At 38.3% G+C, this 20,240-nt stretch overlaps 1 protein-coding gene across 10 annotated transcripts in view; it reads right to left on the bottom strand.

Moving 5' to 3' along the window:
- Window positions 1-20,240, bottom strand: part of WWOX (WW domain containing oxidoreductase) — a 642,196-nt gene that overhangs the window by 460,863 nt on the left and 161,093 nt on the right. For all 10 annotated transcript variants that reach the window (XR_010918332.1, XR_010918333.1, XM_067540119.1 and 7 more), the window contains exons 7-8: window positions 8,706-8,891; window positions 4,577-4,841 (exon numbers count right to left, since the gene is read on the bottom strand). Coding sequence is in view for 8 of the 10 variants with exons in the window: in XM_067540119.1 (XP_067396220.1) it covers window positions 4,577-4,841; window positions 8,706-8,891 (451 nt within the window). In the remaining 2 variants the exon portion in view is untranslated. The remainder of the gene's footprint in view (window positions 1-4,576; window positions 4,842-8,705; window positions 8,892-20,240) is intronic.

Here is a 20,240-nt window from a genome sequence, read left to right as displayed (position 1 = left end):
TGTTATCCACCACTCTCAGTGCTTCTCTACTAAACCTTGTTTTGTGAAATAAAATGAAAAGCTTGATTATTATTAACTCTTTCTACTGTGATAGCACCGAGAGGCCCCAGTCAGGATCAGGGCCTCACTGTGCTAAACACTACACATATGCAACAAACCATGAACACCTGGTCTGCGCCCATAGTAACTGCAGCCTCAAATGAGACAAATCCAGTACCCAGCCCAAAACACAAGTCAAGGCTCTGGGGATATCTGCAATAGAAATAGAGAGTAGACTTCTGCGTCCAAACCATGGATTGAAAGTGGAGCTACTTCACAAAGCCTACTCCAGTTTAGTGACAGGAGTAGGCTGTGCAGTCCTAATACCCACACTGAGAATTTGTAAGGAGTAGAGCATGCTCCTAGAGGCAGCATTTCACTCCTACAACAAAAAATCCCTGCCCATGGCTGAACTGGGAGTACAGCATAGCTGGGCTGCTCACCATGAAAGGGATGCACGTTTCATAGAATCATAGAATATTAGGGTTGGAAGGGACCTCAAGAAGTCATCTAGTCCAACCCCCTGCTCAAAGCAGGACTGACCCCAACTAAATCATCCCAGCCAGGATGTCAAGTCAGGCCTTAAAAACCTCTAAGGATGGTGATTCCACCACATCCCTAGGTAACCCATTCCAGTGCTTCACCACACTTCTAGTGAAAAGGTTTTTCCTAATATCCAGCTAGACCTCTCACACTGCAACTTGAGACCATTGCTCCTTGTTCTGTCATCCGCCATCACTGGGAACAGCCTAGCTCCATCCTCCCTGGAAACTCCCTTCAGGTAGTTGAAGGCCGCTATCAAATCTCCCCTCACTTTTCTCTTCTGCAGACTAAACAAGCCCACTTTCCTCAGCCTCTCCTCATAAGTCATGTACTCCAGCCCACTAATCCTTTTCGCTGCCCTTCACGCACTCTCTCCAATTTGTCCACATCCTTCCTATAATGGGGGGCCCAAAACTGCATACAGTACTCCGACCCATTTCACTTTGGCAATGGTAGCACCCCTGGGGTTTAGGGCAGGATTTGCCACAGTATAAGCTGTAATGATGAGGTATGCCCTCACCCAGGCCCATCACCACAGCACTTGTACAGCCTCAATTGATTAAAAGAAACACACACGAAGAACTGACTGAAGCAATACAGCTTGGTTTAGGGATGGTTGACTAGTCAATGCGGATCTCTGACTCTCTTTTACACACCAGCCATAAACAAAAAGATACATCATATGAGACTATATTAAAAAGAAGTGATCCAATGATAAAATAATCACCAAAATGACCTAATTAGCATTTTAAATTTTAAAATATAAAAGGATGAGTTTATCTGAGCAACACAAACAAAACATAGATACAAAGGGCTCATCTAAGAAGATGCACCAAAGTAAATAAAACTATGTTTTATATATATATAAAATAGTTCCCATGAGCTGCATCGTTTTTACTGTAAACTGATACCGTTACCTGACAGACCAACCATAGTTTAGTAACCCTGGAGGATAAGAAGGACATTTACCTAACTCAAGCAGATGCTGGGATTTGTTAAACAGGCTCATGTACACATGCATACTTTTGATATGCTGACTACTGCATGTGGTATTGACAGATTCTAACACCGTCCTCAACAGCTGATAATTTTTATGGGACAAATGTATTTTGCACATACAAATTCTGCAACCTGCACACAGAGCTGTAAGACTATTCAGATTTCCTGTGCAACTGTTAGCACACTAAACTGTGAAAGCGGATGTGTGCTCAATCTGTTCTCTCAAGTGGAGGCTGGGTTCAGGCATCACTCAAAATCTGTCTCTACTTTTGGAGATACCTCTGGAATTTTGGCCTCCAAGCCATGCAGAGAAAGCGCTTTTATACACTTTGGACCTGATTCTTCACTTGCTTGCACCTATGTAAATTAGGATGAACCCCATTTAAGACAATGGAACTACATTACTGTAAAATTGGACTAAGAAAACATGCAATCGGGACACTTTCTTGTACATAATTACACAGATTCAGCGTGTGACCTGGCCATTAATCTGACCAGCTATTGGAGGTAATGTTATTGATGGAGCTTTGGGGACGATTCCCCACTCTTGTCAATTCCTGCCCTGCTCCTTTTCAAATGAAAAACATTAATTTTGTCTGTATCACTGGCTCAGAGAGACAATGAGTTGTGTAACCTCACAACCACTCGCATCAATCACTGTGTCCATTGTGAGAGGGCTGAACAAACTACCAAGATAGGTCTGACTTGGTATTGGTAGAGATACTTTCTTTCCACATCCCAAATGTTGATCTCAAACAGGATGCAGCCATTCTTTCCCTTTGAGAATATCATTCTCTCTCACTGAGTAAGTGATGAGACACGGTCAATCTGATTAAAAGGCAGGCAATTCTCAGCGAAGGTAAAGTCATCCAGAGCCCAACAAACCAATCTGGACAGTTTATGAATAGCTGAGGTGAGAGATTGGAGTAAGAAAGGGTAACACCCTCCGTTTGATGGCACTGCAAACTCTTCATAAAGAAAAATGTTAGCAATAGGCACGAAAGGCGAAGGTCAACCTTCTTTGCATAACAGACCCAATGCAGTGTTCACTAAAGTCAATGGCAAGACTCCCGTCAACTTCACTGTGCATTGGAAAGGGCCCATTGTAGGGAATTAAAGAGAAGGGCAACACAGTTTTGATGCATTACTTATAATCCTTTCAAGCTATGAGGTTCTGTTAGCTAACTCATCATTCCAGGAGCGCTACTGAAATATCCTAACTATTAATTCAGTTGTAATACTGTTTGTCTGAAAATATATAAAAAGGCTGCAGCAATTGTTCTCTAAAATGATCCATCAGTGACGTTTGGGGCAGGAGGAACCGGAGACAACTGTACTGGCTATCTAGTTCCTCAAATGGCAAAGCCCTGGATACAACCATGTATGGAACACAGTGTAAAGTGTAAAAATAAAAACTATCACACTTACAACTTTATTTCTCGACAGACTTCTTCTGATGAATCCAAAGGGGCTTCACTCTATTGAGTGATATGTTTTAAGTTTTAAATTCAGGCAAGTTTGGGAGTTATCCCAACACAAAAAGAAGTGTTTAAAAACCACACACAGATATTTTTTAAATGGCCTTGAGAAATTCTACCTGTTGATAAATTGTATAGTCACTTGCTTGACCACACTTTGGTTCATTAGGAAATATATTCAAGAGACTAAATAACCAATGTCTGTCAGGTTTATTCATATGATACAGGAATAAGGTTCTATACCAGTGGTTCTTAACCTTTCCAAACTTCTGTACCCCTGAAGCCTGAGTCCCACCCCCACGGGGCTGAGGCATGTAACTTAGTTTCATGGCGCCCCTGTGGCTCCAGGCAATTGCCTTTCTTGCCACCCCCAATACCAGCTCTGCACTTGCGACCCCTCTAAAACTCCAGGTTAAGAAACACTGTTCTATACAATATAAGTCTATGAAGAGCAGACCTGTGTAGTGTTGTTACCTTATGCAGGTGTGCTCCTCAGTTACACATTTCACCTGGTATTATTTATATGATCTTACAAGATACACATTTCTTTACACGACACTAAAATCCAACCCATCAGTTTGTTCCAGTTCCCTAACTTGTTGTTCTGTTCTGTCCTTATCTTTGTTTTGATGTACTGATCCGTGAAGGTACTTCCCTAGCTTGAACTAAGAAAGAGAATGAATGTATCTTGATTTTGACAGGTTTCTTATCTGCTTGTGCCAAATGCTTACTTCAGCAAGTGCAAGGTGTTATGGGATATTTACTGTAAGTGAACAGTATTGTGGTACAGGCCATCTTAGTCAGGCTATAAATATATAAAATAATGTGGATAACACATATTATTAATATGATCTACAATTTATATGCTAGCCAGCATATATTAATCAACATATCAAACCACCACCACCAATGCATGCACACACACACACACACAAAATCTCCTCCCTCCCCCCCCCTCCACATCCTCCTGGTAAAAACAAAAATAGCAAAGAAACCACTGCCTTTTGACTAAGGAAAAGGAAGATGATATTCGCCAGGAAGTTATAAGCCTCTGAAAAAGAAGGTGTACACTGAAAGTGCTTTCTCTCAGTCATCAGTGATGCCACTGGCAAGGTTCTCTAATCACAGCATCTACATATTCATCTATTTACAAAACCAAACGTACCTGAGCATGCACTTAATCGAAAATTCAAAACAACTTTTTAAATGTTTTAAACATGTGTTAAAGCACAGCACTAACCTCAAAACATCCCACCCCTAACATGTGCAGCTGGCAACGGAAATCAGGCATTCCAACACTGTATGTATTACTTTAGATTGACCAACTTAATCTGAAATAATTTTAGGACCCTTTACTAGAAAACTCACAGTTTTGACAGTGTGACCGCCATTAAAACCATGCTTGCATTTATAGGAGGCAAAAAGTTAAAGCAAATATGTACATCTGGATTTTTATAACTCCACTCCCATGATTTAAAAACTGAAGATGTGTAAAATGCTGGAAGGCATTCACTTACCATGGATTTGGTGAAAGGCCGAGCCAAGGTAAACAGCAGGGTATACACCCACCAGTTGCGATGAAGGGATGAGTACATCATATTTCCAGGATGCACTGCATTAGATGTCACCCCATGGGGAGAAAGGTGGCGATTTAGCTCATTGGAGAACAGTATATTGCAAAGCTTGGAACGGTTGTAGGCCACCATAGCCCAGTACTCTTTCTTAGATGGAGAAAGCAGGCAGAAGTCAAGTTTTCCTGATGAATCTTTAATTTCTGAAAATCTAAAACACAGTAGACATGCTATAGATATTCTGGGCCAAATTTTGCTCTCATTTAAAACAGCACAACTTCATGGAAGTCCCAAGGGTTGTGCTGCTGTAGATGAGAGCAGGATTTGGACTACAACCAACACACAAGTACAACTTGCTTAGCGGTGTCTTAAAATCTAATAGAAATTGCTTGTTGCCTTCAAAAATAACTTCATGTTATGTGAGAGTAAAATTATTAAATAAATTCACATCAGAAGCAAAAGATAGCATGGATTTAACAAAATAAAAATAGTTTAAACAGGAAGGTTTTTATTATTTAAAAGCCATAGTTTATACTATATAAACTACATTCTTTTGCACACAGGAACACAAACAGCTCTCTTTAGTTTTGTTTTTGAAGACTCACATGATTACATGTATATAATTTAGAATAAAAGTTTTCTGCTTTCAAAGCAGAGAAATACAGTTTTCATTCTTCACCATTTTTTCCTAGGATTATTTTATCTAATGTTCAAGTACTGCATATTTTAGTTTAAGTGTTCAAGTAACTACAGATGACTCTTGCTGCCCCTTAGACTCCTTTTTAGATTAAAAATTGATGATTATAAAGGGGTTATAGCCTTGGTAACTTGCCATCAATAGTCTTATATGTTTAAAAGATAAATATAAACAAAGCCAAAATGAGTTCTGGCAGAATATAATGTTTTTAAGTATACCCATGGCATGGCTAAACACAAATCAAAGTAACTAGTTGATGTTTTTTAATTGGGTCTGACAGAGTCATTAAACACCAGATGTTTCTTTTTTTCCTCTCTTTTTTAATAACAACATAGTAGTGAATGTACTAAAGACATTTACATGAAAAAAATGATTGTCTAGATAGTTATCTTTCCATCCTCACATTTTTGGTTTATTAAATTACCAGTATGAATTAGTGATGAGAAATAAATATCACTTGTTAGTTGCAAAACCATGTTCCACACAGGAATGCTGCTTCAAAAAAAGGATATATCAAATTCACTTCAATATGTAGAGCTTTCAGAATCAGCTGGGAAAATGAGGAACAAACGTAATTGTGGTGCACATTATAATAAAAAAATTTAAATGCCTTTCCTGATTTTGCATTATATGCTCCAAATTAAAGGAATGGCTGGTTTTTTATTTAACCATCAGGTTGGGGCAAAAACAGTAATATACATAGATAAAAGGCCTACAAGGGTCCAAAGTTTATAGGAGCTGACAATGCCTAGTCCCTATCAGGATCTGTCCCTCAACTTGATCTCAGGAAATAAAATGCCTCTTTTGTAATTTTCAACTTTATTTAGGGCACAATTCTGAAATCAATGGGACTACTCCAGCAGTATCTACTCAACACAAATAAGAATAACAGAATCAGGCCCTTAGTAACTGTCTAAAACACAGAAATATACTATACAAGTACAGTGTTTTGTGTAGGTCATCAACACAACGGTAATGTAGTGACATATTTTAATCCTGTGAGTCAGTCTTACATCAGAAACCCCATTGTCTTTGGTGGACAACCCAATACAGAAATAAAGACAGGAGGAAAGTCAATTTACTTATTATTCTTATTTTAGCATAATGTCTTTAAACTACTCATAAGATGGCTTTAAACTCAATTCATTTGCAGTGATTCCAGAAAAGTAAATAAAATAGAGCAAAAGACCAGAGAGGCAAATAAATGTTCTGCCTCAGAGCAGTCTAGCATAGTAATTTCTGCAAACACAGGACTTTATTTTCCCCCAAACAGGGAGTCTTGACTCCAACGAAAAGATTCAGCCAAGGTTTATGGAAGTAATTAGATACCAACACTTCTGTTTTACAATATGGTTTAAGGCTCAGAGTTCTCAAGTAAGTTGGAAAGTACTACCACTAATAAGACCTACTCTCTAAATTAGCTCTCTGCATCAGCTTATTGTCGCTGAACAACTAGAAAAAACAGCCATTTAATGATTATTTTAAATGTTTAAATATGATTTAAGATACAAGAAATGAACCCCTAAAAATGGAAAAGCAATAGGTTGGATTAGTAATTATATTTAGACATGCAGTGTTACTTATTTTTGATAGGTTTACATAAAACTTGGCTGATCTCATTCAGTTAGCAATAAGCATGTTAAAAAAAAACCCCTTGTTTTTCAAAACAAAGATAAAGATGTATAAAGATATGAGCTCTAGTTCCACATGGCACTTAAGGGGAAAAAACCAAAGATGTCATTTAAAATACTATTTGAGATACAAGCTTACAAAGGGAAACAAGCAGCTGACAACTCAACATAATCTCCCCATTAAATAACAGCTCATTTATATATATCCCATTGTGCCCTCCACATCTGGCAAGTGATTAGAGTTGGCAGATTTACTTCTAGAGCTATCTTGCCTGCCCCACAGTAGCCTCCCTCTTTCCTAACAGGACTTTGCTACTTGCTTTCACAAACCTGGTGTGATTTGCAAAGATAAGGATGTCCAGATTTTGTTACCACCTAATTACTAGCTGTTTCATGTCTTTTAACACCAGGGAGGATTATTACTGGCATTTTCTATTGCTTCCTTTCATTTCAGCCATCATAAATTTAAAATGGTAAAAGTAAATCTATCTTCAGTGTGTCATTTATACCATAAGCCCCTCTGTTTGGAAGTGATAAAGGTTTCAGCCTGACCCTTGGCTGGTCTCTTTCTACCAGGTCTCAAGGGTTACATTCTATGGAAACATGATTTAAAAAATAAGCTTCATTCTGGGTCTCTTAAAACACTGCAGAAATAAATAAATAAATAAATAAAAGTTGTTGCACATTTTTCATCTCGCTCTGCTAAATATTTTGCACACCACCAAAAAAGTGAAATAGAAATCAACAATAATGTTGTAATCCTGCAATCCCTGCACATCCTAAATGAAATCTGAGACCAGTATGTGCTTTGGATGCAGAAAGAATTCAGAATTGGGCCTGAGGCCCAGATATTTAGAGGTATTAAACATTGCTGCGCCAAAATCTCATTGACTGCAGATGGGATTTAGACTCCTTGTTGCCTAGATCTTTTTAAGAGTGATTTAGGCTTCTAAATCAGCTAGCTTTTGCAATGCTGAGTGCAGCAATGCCTAACTACCTTTAAAATCTTATCCATAATCTAGTTCAAGTAGTACCATTTTGTATTTTTTAAACTTCCTTCTCTTCAGTTAATAAAATGTTCTAAAATCATTGCAAACATGTCTGAAATTAGATGAAATTTCATATTGTGCTTTTTGCCAAATTGTACTCCTTAAGGTAATGGAAGTACCATCTGATATTTTAATTACAAATTTAACCAAGACAGGCACAGTCAGATTTCTAATATAGACTAACTAACGAACTTCCCTTCCTACAATTATACAGCTAATGTCTGCATTGAATTCCCTAATTTCTCATTATAAAACAATTGGATTTCATCTAGCAGTCTTTAATTGCATTGTTTCTCCTGCTAGAATAACTGCACATTCTTCTTGGTAAGATATTGAAGTTGTTGAATGACAAATCAATAAAGGTCATGCCATTCATATTTAATCAATTATTATTCCATCTCCTAGCAAAATCAATGATTGGCCTGAAATGCAGTGAAAAATCTGCATTCATACAAAGAATGACCAAGAAAGACCTATGAAGTATTATGAAACTTGTATGCACATAAATTCTATGGCCAGATCCCATATATGATTAATCCTACTGACTTAAAAAAGGATTACTCAAGCAAGAATAAGAATTATAGGATTGGTATTTTTATTTTTAAAGTTTGGTATTTCTAGTATGGTGGTTTCATCCCAAGAATTGCAGAAAAGGACAACCACAGCTAAATCAAGAACATACTGAAATTTTAACCAACCTGTGTGATTCTGAGGAAATCACTACGACTCTTGCTGGAGATGAACGACGCAGAATGTCTTCAAGAAGTTGGACAAGGTAAAAATGCCCCAAGTGATTCACCTGGAAGGTGGACTCTAGGTCATCTTCTGTCAAACACCATGGAGGAGCAAAAACAGCAGCATTGCAGATCAGCACATGGAGCGGCCTGAATAATCAACAAGATATGCTGATGTTAAAAAATGAAATCAAATCAAGTAAATAAAAAGTACAAAGAATTAAATGTATGTTATTGTGATTTTTGCCACCTTCTTATCTCAGAACTCCCACTGGAAAAACAAACAAACAAAGATAACTGATCAATTGAAGCTCAAATACTTTGTACCTCGAAGTCCACTATCAACACGAAGGGTTTGGAATGGTCAGAAAAATAGTAGACACTAGATGGATGGCTGACATGCATAGACGGACAAGACAGATCCTCCAGATATCCTCCTCTAGATGTCATTAAACCTCTAAAGTAGGGAAGAAGAGTGGTAAAGTCTAGATCCCTGGAATTAATTCTGGTACACATTCTGCGAAGAGATCACTAAATCACCTGGTGATCATAAGTAAGATTAAACGATGGCAGGACTGGCATAGTCATCATACTCAAAAGAGATCTCTTACTTATCACCACCATAATCAAAATAGTGTCATTCCCTTAAAGCAGTCATTGTCAAGGATTCACTTCCCAATAGGACGTCCAGCTCCCATCTATTTCTGAAGTGAGGGATCTTAGTGGAGATCTATCAGCAAAATTGCTAGAAGAATAGTTACTGAGGAATAAGGCCAGAATGCCCATGTCCATGAACTACATAGGAAAAATACATGAAGTACTGTGCTAAAGAAGCCCATAGAGTTGGCACCCAGGAAAAGACTCTCTTCCTAGAAACTCCTCAAGTAGTAGATCTAGGAGATTGTGATCTCTGGTGGGTTAATTGCAAAGGGCCCACAGGAGACTCCTGATATAGAGACCTCCTCAAGTTGAGTCATCTAGCCCATCTGAAAGGAGCCCACCCTAAAGGAACTTGGAGCCAATTGCCTCTGGCTCTTCTTACCAAGGGAGAGATCCTACCTTTCTAAACTGGCAATAATGGGAAGCCGAACCATCATCTCCATCTCTCCACAGACCTGACAAGGCCACTGGCTCCAAGAATACAGTAAAAATTAAAGTCAGTACCAACCAACACTTCTTCCTCCTCAACCTCGACCACTGGAGAAGCTCCCCTTCTCCAGTCTCTGTGCATCTTATGGCCTCTTGAATCCAAACAGCAAAATCAAGGACCATTACTCTGTTTCTTCTCCTTTCTCCTCTCTTACTGAATGCCTCAGAAAGGGTGAAGGGATCTGTGTCCTCTCTCCTCAAGTGGTTCAAGCTTTACATGACTGTCTTTGTCACTTGAGGAAACCTTGGCATTGATGAATTCAACTTTTTCTTTGGAAGCCTTGGCAGACATTGAATCTGATACAGCAGACACCAGCAAGGAGGTTTTTGTGCTTGAAAGCTCAAATTTGACAGGCTGAATCTGCAAGACTAATTCCTCTAGCAGTAGGAATTCTACCCCACATTCTTGGCCTTAATGCATCCAAGGAGTAAAGGTCACTTGCTGGTGGATTCTCTGTACCTTGAAGTCTTTAAACCATTATTTGAAGACTTCCGTAACTCAGTCATAGGTTAGGGGTCTATTACAGGAGTGGGTGAGTGAGGTTCTGCGGCCTGCTTTGTGCAGGAGGTTAGACTAGATGATCATAATGGTCCCTTCTGACATTAAAGTCTATGAGTCACATAAGCTTAGAAATCTCCAGGCAAGTAACCTTCACTGAAGCATTTCAGACACGTTGAATGCAGGGACATTATGGCACCTTTTAAAATCCAACTTTTTATTTGTCAGTCATGTCACGTATTTGACCGCCAAATAGGCAAAGTCAAGCCAAAACCCCCTAATTTTATAAACAGCTAACCAACAGAAAAATGTATCATTTAAAACAGAACAAACAAAGCCCAAGTAAAGGAAAACAGAAAGGTTGGTTCATCTGCTGTTTCAAGTACCCACTTCCTGCTGATGGGCTGTGGGCCATGCTCCCTTATATACAATGAGAGGACAAGTGCACAAGCCAATGTTCACTTTTCTAGAGGGTTCCAAGGCTGTAGCAACAGGACACATGTGTCCCAGTACCGGAGATCTACAGAGGCAATATGGGCAGGAGAAATGTCAAAAAATGAAGACTGAGATTTTCAAAGCATCCTAGGCACTATGCACCTTTTGAGCACTGTTGAAAATCCCATCTTCAATATGTTAGCCTAATTTTTTTAAAGACTTTTTGGGGAATTAAAAAAGGGATGACAGGCATTAGCTAAATATGACAATATTCAGAATGTTATCATCAATGATTGATATATATATAGAGAGAGAGACAAGGTTAAAATCTTTATTTAAAATACATTTCAACTGGAAACCCAGATGAGTAGGAAATGTACAGCAAGTACAACAATTCACTATGGTACCGTTCTGAAATAGAAACTTAATGCTGTCTGATCAGTGGTCAACAGTCCCACTCATAGAAGCTTCATAGAAACCTTCAGAGGATACTGAAATATGTGGAAGGTTTATGAAGTACATTTTCTAAAGGGCGGAGCTTATGCTTTCTTTTGCCAGGTGCAACCTGCACCATTAAATTTGCTCCCATATTTTATACTTGCTAAATAAATTGAGGACATACTGAATATGCAAAAGGGAGGATGCCTGTTTGAAAATGTTTCTCTTTGTTTCTGTTCAAGCATACTTGGTCAAAGTCTGCCCTGTGTTTCACCCACTCCACCCAGAAGGAATGGATGGAAAGAACAAAGGGATGACTGACTCACGGTGCCTACACAGAAATATCAGACCATATTTTCAAAAGGGCAACCATCCTTTTGTATGCATAATTTGCTCCAGTCCTGAGCTGCAACTTCACAACACTCAGTTGCATTGCCAGTATTCATTTCTGACCTCAGTATATTTTGCACACACAAAAAATGAGGGTGCCAGTTGTGCCTGCCAAAAGGAATACAAGTCATAAACCTTCTGAGAAAGTATCTTATGAAGTATTAGACAATTCATTATCACCTCAGAAAGTTTATGTGAAGCGTCTGTAAGAATGCACTTGCAAATATATATATATATGTCTTTTTAGACAGTAGTATAATACTGATGTAGAACTGTGATGCAGTATGGAAACAGTGGAAACCATGGTATGTTACCAGTGTGTGTCTGCTCATTGGCTCAAAGTTCCCTCATCTTGAAATATGTAGATCTATATTACAGGGCAAATGCTGCCTTCAGATGTGCGCACACATCCTGACTAAGTGAAAGACAGGAAAACAGGTCACAAAAGGAATATGCAAAAAATCCATTGAAACGCACAAATAAAAACTAAACAGGAAACACTGAGCACTTAAATATTAAAAATGATTCATCTTCATGGTGTTCTTTCATAATTGTCGATTTGATTTACATAAGGCACTTTTAACCATTTGGAATTACTGATAGTGGATCAAACCCTGTCATCTGCCACTAATTGCAAGTTGGCTGACATGACACAGTGGAGTTCCACTTGATGTTGGAGTGAAGGGCCCCCAGCCCAGAATGCAGAGCACCCACAAAGCTGCTCAGGAACACTACTCCAACTCACAGGCTGTAGTACTGCCTGTGCTTATTGTGCTTCTTCCCTTATAAAGGCCACTGGCCCCTCTATCTATCTAACTATAGATTCACTGGCCACACACTTGTCTCTACCTTGTCAGTAACCCCAAGCCCCTATTTAAGGCAGTGGATGGTCTGTTAAACACCTCCACATCACACTGTCTTTCTAGTGCTATGCACCTGCTGGGGACAAGGGGCAGGGGTTAGCATAGTGTACATTTATCAAGATACACCATTAACCAACTTTCATTAATTTTTGCAGATCTTCAGCATATAAAAATCAAGGGACAGTGCTTAATTTAGTTTCTGCTTACACTGTGAATATGCATTATCTCACTTTTTCATATTTATCTGGTGATTTAATTTATGAATTAGTGTCCTAGATACAAGGCATCTTTTTCCTCAAAAATAAAAAGCTAATTTTCGAAGTATATTAGTATAAATTTTGTAATGGGTATTTTGCAATGACCTTATGACAAGACACTGCATTGTGAATTCTCAATACACCAATGACAATAAAAAGAATATCCCACATTGTTACTTTCAGTTGGCCTTTAAATTTATAAGGTAACTGAACACTGCATAAAACAATGCAATCTGAAGTAAGAGAACACAATCAGACAGAATGAGCCCACATATGAACTTGAACTATATTCTACCTAACCACATTTTAATATCCTTCATTAATGCTAATTATACAATAACTACCAGAGGCAAAATATGTGCCCTATACCTAAACCTGTCAGCTCAATTAATTAAAAACAGGATTCCAGAATATGAAACTATAAAATACTGTGAATTTTTAATTGTAAAGGCATTTAATTGGGTTTTATACAAGAGAGAGAATTATTCCTGCCTCTTTTTAATGAGGTTTTTATTTTTGAAATAACATCATTTTACTAGAAGTTTTTTTAACTAAAAGTAATTAAGATTCAAGAGAGTCCCTAAAATTATTAATCTCTGCATTATCCTACCAAAAGGATTAGTTTTATCTGTACAAAAATGTACAAATAATAAAAATAGGAACACTTTAACGAAATTCCCTGGCTAAATGGTTAGTGGAAGATTCTTTTATTTTTCGTTTAGTGTTTGTATGTAAACGATGCAAGAGTTACAGGCCTGAAAAATGAAGTCCTCTATTTATCCATACAGCAGCATCAGTAGAGATGGCTATAGAGCCTCATTTCTGTTGTGGAAGGACCACCTTTTGGCCAGTTTGGATAGTTCAGGATCCATGTCCATTAAGTCACTGGTCTTGCCAATGAGACTGCTAACAAGGGGCCAATTAGTGTCAATTGTGATGTGGACACCTAGCAACTAAGAATTGAACAGAGATCACCTACTTATTTCACATTAGCTGTGTAACTGTCGTCACATGATTATGAATTTCAGCCACCAAGGGCAGATCCAAGGTGCAGTGCTTTTTATTACTTAATATCTCATTGTGCAGCATCTGAATTTTCAGGATACATGACAATTCACACCGTACATATGATACTAAAGCCTCGCTTTCTGACTGAAATACTTTTAGTGTATAGCAGGACTATGGCCTTGATTTCACCAATTTATTAAAAAACGGGGGTGATCTGCATTAACCTTGATTATGACCCCTATAAAATAATCTTCTGCATTTTAGGCAGCCTGCTACTATACTTCATTAAAGGTACAGGTAAATAGCAACAAAAAAGTCAGCAGCAAAGCAGGATTTTCTGTCCTGTTTATTCCTAGTGTTGACATTGTGAGGCAGCTCGCTTTAACTATATGACTCATATTTGACGTTTCTGTAAGCACCATACAGCTAAAACCTTCTACAGTGTTTTGAAAATTTACCCCGTGTCTCCTTAAAATGTCTTCAGCTAGTGACTTACACTGCACCAAGTGTGCTAATGCATTCTACCATTTAAGTATGTATTGGGACTTGCACATAAGCTACTCCACCACAGGACAAAGTCACTGTTTCTTATCCCCAGCATAGCAGACACAAAAATGGAGTGTTCTGCAAGCAGTACTGTGATTGTAGGAAACTCTTGCTATGCTGATGGGCAGCTAGAATTTGGTAACTGTAAAAAGTGCTCTGAATTAGCAAAGAGATTTTTTCTATGAGCGCCTAAAGAGAAAATATCTCCAGCCTTGTGCACTGCACAAACCCATGACATTTCACTACCTCTTGCACCTCGGCAAGTTATGCAAATCATATGTGCTACACTGAATCTACTATTAGAAGAAATCAAGTAATCCGAATAGAAACTGTGCATTGTTTGAAAATATACAGAATATGATAATAAATTAATGAGATTTGGAAATTAAGATATCTCTATACATCAATTACTTATGGAATTTAACAATCATTTTGTTAGCATATGATGCAAAACTATGATCCGTCAACAGTCTTGTGAACTGGCCATGTGCAGCAGTAGCTATTTTCAAGGGAATTAATTACTGCAGATTTGCAAATGGAAGAATAATATTTTCCAAACAAATGTTGTCCATGCATTAGGAGGTTAAATAAACACACTCCAAAATGTCAATACAGTTTTTGGCTTTGATGTTCTCCCATTTAAAACATAATGAAACAGTTAACTAGAATGTTGTGCAAAGGGAATACTTCTCAAATCTTCCCATGAAGCAGAATGTCACACCATCTGGGGCACTTCTCAAGTGATTCGAAAAGTTCATACTGTTTGGAATTATACAGAAATTCAACAGAAAAAGCTTTGCCATATCCCCTAAGTCCCATAAGCAACTGTAGACCTATGTCACAGCCACAAATGGATGCAGAGAGATGTGACTTCTCCTCTGCCATAGAGGAAGCAAAGTCACAACCCACAGAACTTTTCTGTCACATAACTCTAACCCAAACTAGTTCCAATAAACCCCAGAAACTGTGCACCTCATACTGGGAAGAAGCATCATTTTTCACAGAAAGTTCACCCACATCCAAGATAATCTCATGGGCCACTAGGAGCAATAAGCTAAGCGTAGAACCACAAACCAATTGTTGCCCCTCTTTTGGAAAATCAGCCCATTCACACAAACAGAAGTCATGGTAGCAATGAGGGCAATCTGAACCACCAATTGTGACTCTGATATTTGTCCTTCTTACAGGGTGGAACAGTAGAGAACACCAAAGCTCCACTAACAGAGACTTAATGATTTTATGAGGGTATCTACCATACACCTTAAAACATGCAATAGTCCAGTACTAAAGAAACCATCGCTTGATGATTGTGTTTTCATAAACTATCATTTAACATCTAACTTCCCTTTTCTAAGCAAGCTGACTGAGACAACAGCAAAAAATAGCCTCCAATGCCATCTGTCAGCATCCTGTATTCCAGATGCCTGTCAGACAGGCTTCATTGCAAGGCAAGCTACTCAGACAGCACCTGTGGCTCAGATGGATGATCTCCTATTATCCATAGACAAGGGAAATACATCCACTCTCATCCTGCTGTACCTCTTTGAAATGTTTGACACAGCTGATCAGCAAATACTCCTTCCTCACATTCAAGAGGCTGCAAGGGTGAATGGAAATGGACTGAAATGATTTAGCTCCTACCCCTCAGACCAAACTTCAAGGACGTTATGGGCAACTGAGGCAACCTCATCTGCACAGCCCCACACAGCTTAGTCTTCTCCCCCCCATTATTCAGCAATTCTATGAATCCAGATCTTTCTAAAAAGAGAAATAAGAGCGACCAATATCTGACTGCATTCAGAACTAAATGTGAAATTCATCCTTTTGTCTTTTCCTGTTTTCCTGCCAATATGTTCCTCACACATAACAATGGACATACATAAAAAGCCAGCAAATCTCATCCAGTAACTTCTTCCTCCTGTGAAGGAAAAAAAAATACTGATATTCCTGGTTATTTTTAATTCTGGGGAGGTGCTCAGATACTATAGTGATATAAGACCCTAGATGTTGTTAGATCGATGTTGACAGACAGACAGGCCTATATCTCCTCTTTATGAGGAGCTTTATGGGGACTTGTTCTTCTACACAAAAATTAAAAGGTCAACATCTGAATAAGAAAGGCAGATTCTGCCTTAAAAAAATCAGGAAATAATTCTTACAACACATGCAATGTTATCCTGCAGTTGACTTTTCTAATACCTAACCACCCTCAGAACTCCTACAAAAACAATCCAAACATGGGATTTCACCTTAAACTATGATTTGGGGTTAGATTTGAAATAAGAGAATTAGGATAAGGTTTAATTTGTCAACATGCCATATCTCATACACTCAGTTATCTTACACACTGTAAACATGGTATGTGATATTAGAAATCCTGCAGTTTAGGAATTCCCCCCACCTTCCACGCACACGTTGTCATTAGAAATGTTTACACAAGTAACTTTTTTCTTTTGATAATAATCTGTTTTGAAAAAAAAAATGAAGTTCAAGGTGAGTCAAGTTTGTTTTTTTTTCCTTTGTTTTTACTGACTATTGCAGGGTATACCTTCTCCTTTGACCGATTCAGTCTCTGGACCTGCATCTTCCCTCTTCTACCACTCCTTCTGAACGCCTTGAAGAAGTTATGGAAGAACTGCGCTACAGCAGCAGAGTCACCCCATATTGGCTCGAGAGACCCTGATTCATTCCCCAGACTCCTGCAGAAACCCAAAGCACCACCCAGGATACCATCTCTGTACATCAAATTCTTGTAGTAGGGCATCTTGTTAAACTCAAATCAGTTATCCAGATGTGAGGTATGCCTCAGATTTCATCAGGTTTGCTCTCTTTCTCTAAACACAGGGCAGCATTTCAAACCAAACTGTAATCTGAAAAAACATGTTATTTTAGGTCCAGTTGCTGTGTCATGGCATAGCCATGGAATCCAAAATGCATGTTTCTACTCTGCATGGAAGCCTCTGCAGGCCAGTATGTCTCTCCCCATTACTTTCTACTATTTCTCACTCTCCTAGCTGTTGAAAACGTTAGCATGGAGGTTGGGGAAGGAAGACGAGACTTTCCACTTGACCACCGTTGTTGGACTCTGATATGAGCCCTCCCAACTTTCACATTGGTCTGAGCTGGTCAGTGCCTATAACTAACTTCACAGTTTTCCTTTCTTCCTGGCTGTTGGGAAGACAAAGGAGCTTTGTCTTCTCTCTCGTTCCTGCCGTCAAATCCTATTGCAGCAAAGATGCTCTACATCACCTCCAAGATACCATTTTTGTTTTTCATCTCTGTGACCTCAGACATGGAGGAGGAGCTTCTTTCTCTCTGCTGCCCAGAATTCTACAGGCGGCAGCAACAGCAAGGAAAATATCTAGAGTTTAGTAAATTTTACTCTATTGTTATAGGCCCTCGCCTAGGAAAGTTTTCCACTTTCAGGTGGACAAATGCATTTTTTTTAAACCCTGATTGCTATTCATTATTTATAAACATCTACAGGCAGTATCTATTAAGCATAAACCTACTGGAAGTACACAATGAGCATTCATTTCTGCAGTAATTCTGGAATGATTTGTTGTTTCAGCATATATTTCAAGAGGTACAATTTTTACCCATACATATAAAGCACCTCAAAAGCAGGAAAAGCATATGATAAAAGAAGTAATCAGCTCTTTTTTAAAAAAAAATGTGTGACACCTATTATGGGAAATAGCAAAGTCCTTAAAAAATGTTTTCAGGATGATGGCTGATCATTTGAACAATAAAACATTTCAGACATTTTGTACATTTCACTTGCCAATGACAACTACTTCCTCTGTTTTGCCTAAAGATATGTGCAACTGTGATAGAGTTCAGAAAGGCCCCAGCAGCTGCCTGCTGCCATTCAGACCTGAAAGATTCCATGTTTTGATAAAAATTAATATACTCTGACATCCCCTGGGATTTCCTATGCCTTGAGAAGAGCTAATGAAGAAATACAACCTTGCCAGAGTACAACACAAGGCTTTGGATTCTAGGATTAAGACACACGTGGCAAATCTGTGGCCCTTCTCATGTCAGCAGTAAAGCAACTATACTTTTCTGCCCAACAATTCTGCTTCCATGTGTTTTGATTAACTCTTGTCTGATGCTTTTCACCAAATAGACTAAATATATGTAAACTATATACTAAATAATTACAGCTGTCCTTTCTGATATACATGTTTTGTTAAAATTAAAATATCAATTAAATACACTCACACCCTTTTTATTCTCTCATTACCCATTAAGCTATAAAACTGCAAAATGCTTACTACTTCATTTGCAGCAAAATATTTGTAATCATGCTTATTAAATCATAAACAGTGTACATGCTTATAGATCCAATTTGGCCCTCATGGTTGGTTAAATCTTGTGGAAATAGATTGGATTCTTTATTCAGAGAGATAGTTACTGCCTCTCAAGTGTATTTCTACTCAGAAAATGATTCTTTGATAATGCCATCATTAGGTGCCATATTTATTATCTCAGCGATCCCCAAATCAACATTTGATCAGTTTAAAAGGTGTTTTTTTTTCTCTCTTGACGCCACCCATCACTCCAAAACAGGAGATTGTGACCTTCTCTCTTGCCAGCTGACCTCATCAGTTATCCATGGCCTTTATCACCTCCAAACTGGATTACTGAAGTATATGCTACTTGGGGCTATGCCTAAAACCAATCTATAGCTGTGTTCCTCCCCAGGAGGTGTTATCATACAAAATGCTCAAGTTAACAGCCCATAGATGTAGACAACTGAAATCTGGAGGCAGGGCAATCCTGAAGAAGTGTCTTCAATTATGGAACTTTCTCTCCTCACTTCTCCAACAGATCTTGAGCTTTTGAGCATGCTGGAAGATCCACCTATTTACCCAGGCTTTTTGCCTTAAGGAGCCGAGAGAACTGAGGAGTTATTATTGCTTGCTGGTTCTTTTTGAGGTAGGGTTTCTACTAAACATTTGTTTTGTGCCTTTCATTGGAGAATTTAACAGGAATTTTGTTATTTAATCTGCACACACTTATTTTATAAACATAGATCACTAAAGATATCAGATTGATTTTTTTTTAGTTCAAATTTATTTTCAAATTTTAAATGAGGATCCAGTTCTGTAGTAGAGCTGCATGCACGACTCCCACGGAGGGCATCTGACTGCTTTGGACCCTTTAAGCATTACCACCACCTAAAAAACACCTGACTCTAGGTGAAGGTGGGAGTACTTACTTTGAAGTCTATCAGTATTATCCCCTGTGCTGAAACTTTGGCCAGAGATGTCACCAGAGATAGTTTCAAATATCCTTTTGGCACCAAGAATAGCACTGATCTTGGCTGTACTGAAGAGGAAGCAAAGATCAGTTTAAAAAAAAAAAGTGGTCTCTTTTTCCTCTCTCTTTATTTTCAAAGCCAAGAAGTTAGACACAGACTGAGCCAAAATGCCCAAAGGCAGTACTTGAGTACCTTGAACGGTAAAAGCAATATGATGCCAAAAGGAGAAGACAAAAATCTTTCTGTAATTTGATAAAGAATCAGGGTCACCCTCCAAAGACAAGTGGCAAGCCAACACATTTTAGACAAAGTGATTGTGAAAGTGTCACATCATCATCTTCCTAGTTTAAATCCTGGTTTAAAACTAGCAATTCTTAAAAAAAGGCAGCAAAATGAGGGAACTTTTATAACTTCACTTCCAAAAAACAAAAAAAACCTATCAGTGAAATGTCCACTTAAATTAATATGGCTTCTTTTTTAAAAATCTAAATATACCTTGACAAAGGAAACCTCTGCTGTCCACGAGACTCTCATCCATATCCAATACCACAGATGAAATTAAGTGAACTGGTGAGATTCTGGTGATCTCTGCTCCTACTGAGGTGGGGTCAAATTTAGGTTTTTAATTTAAAAAAATACTGATTA

The sequence above is a fragment of the Emydura macquarii genome, unplaced genomic scaffold (genome assembly GCF_026122565.2).
Source record: "Emydura macquarii macquarii isolate MOO-44397 ecotype Brisbane River unplaced genomic scaffold, CSIRO-AGI_Emac_v2 contig_561, whole genome shotgun sequence".
In the NCBI taxonomy this organism is placed as follows: domain Eukaryota; kingdom Metazoa; phylum Chordata; order Testudines; family Chelidae; genus Emydura; species Emydura macquarii.
This window is presented reverse-complemented; position numbering and strand designations above follow the sequence as displayed.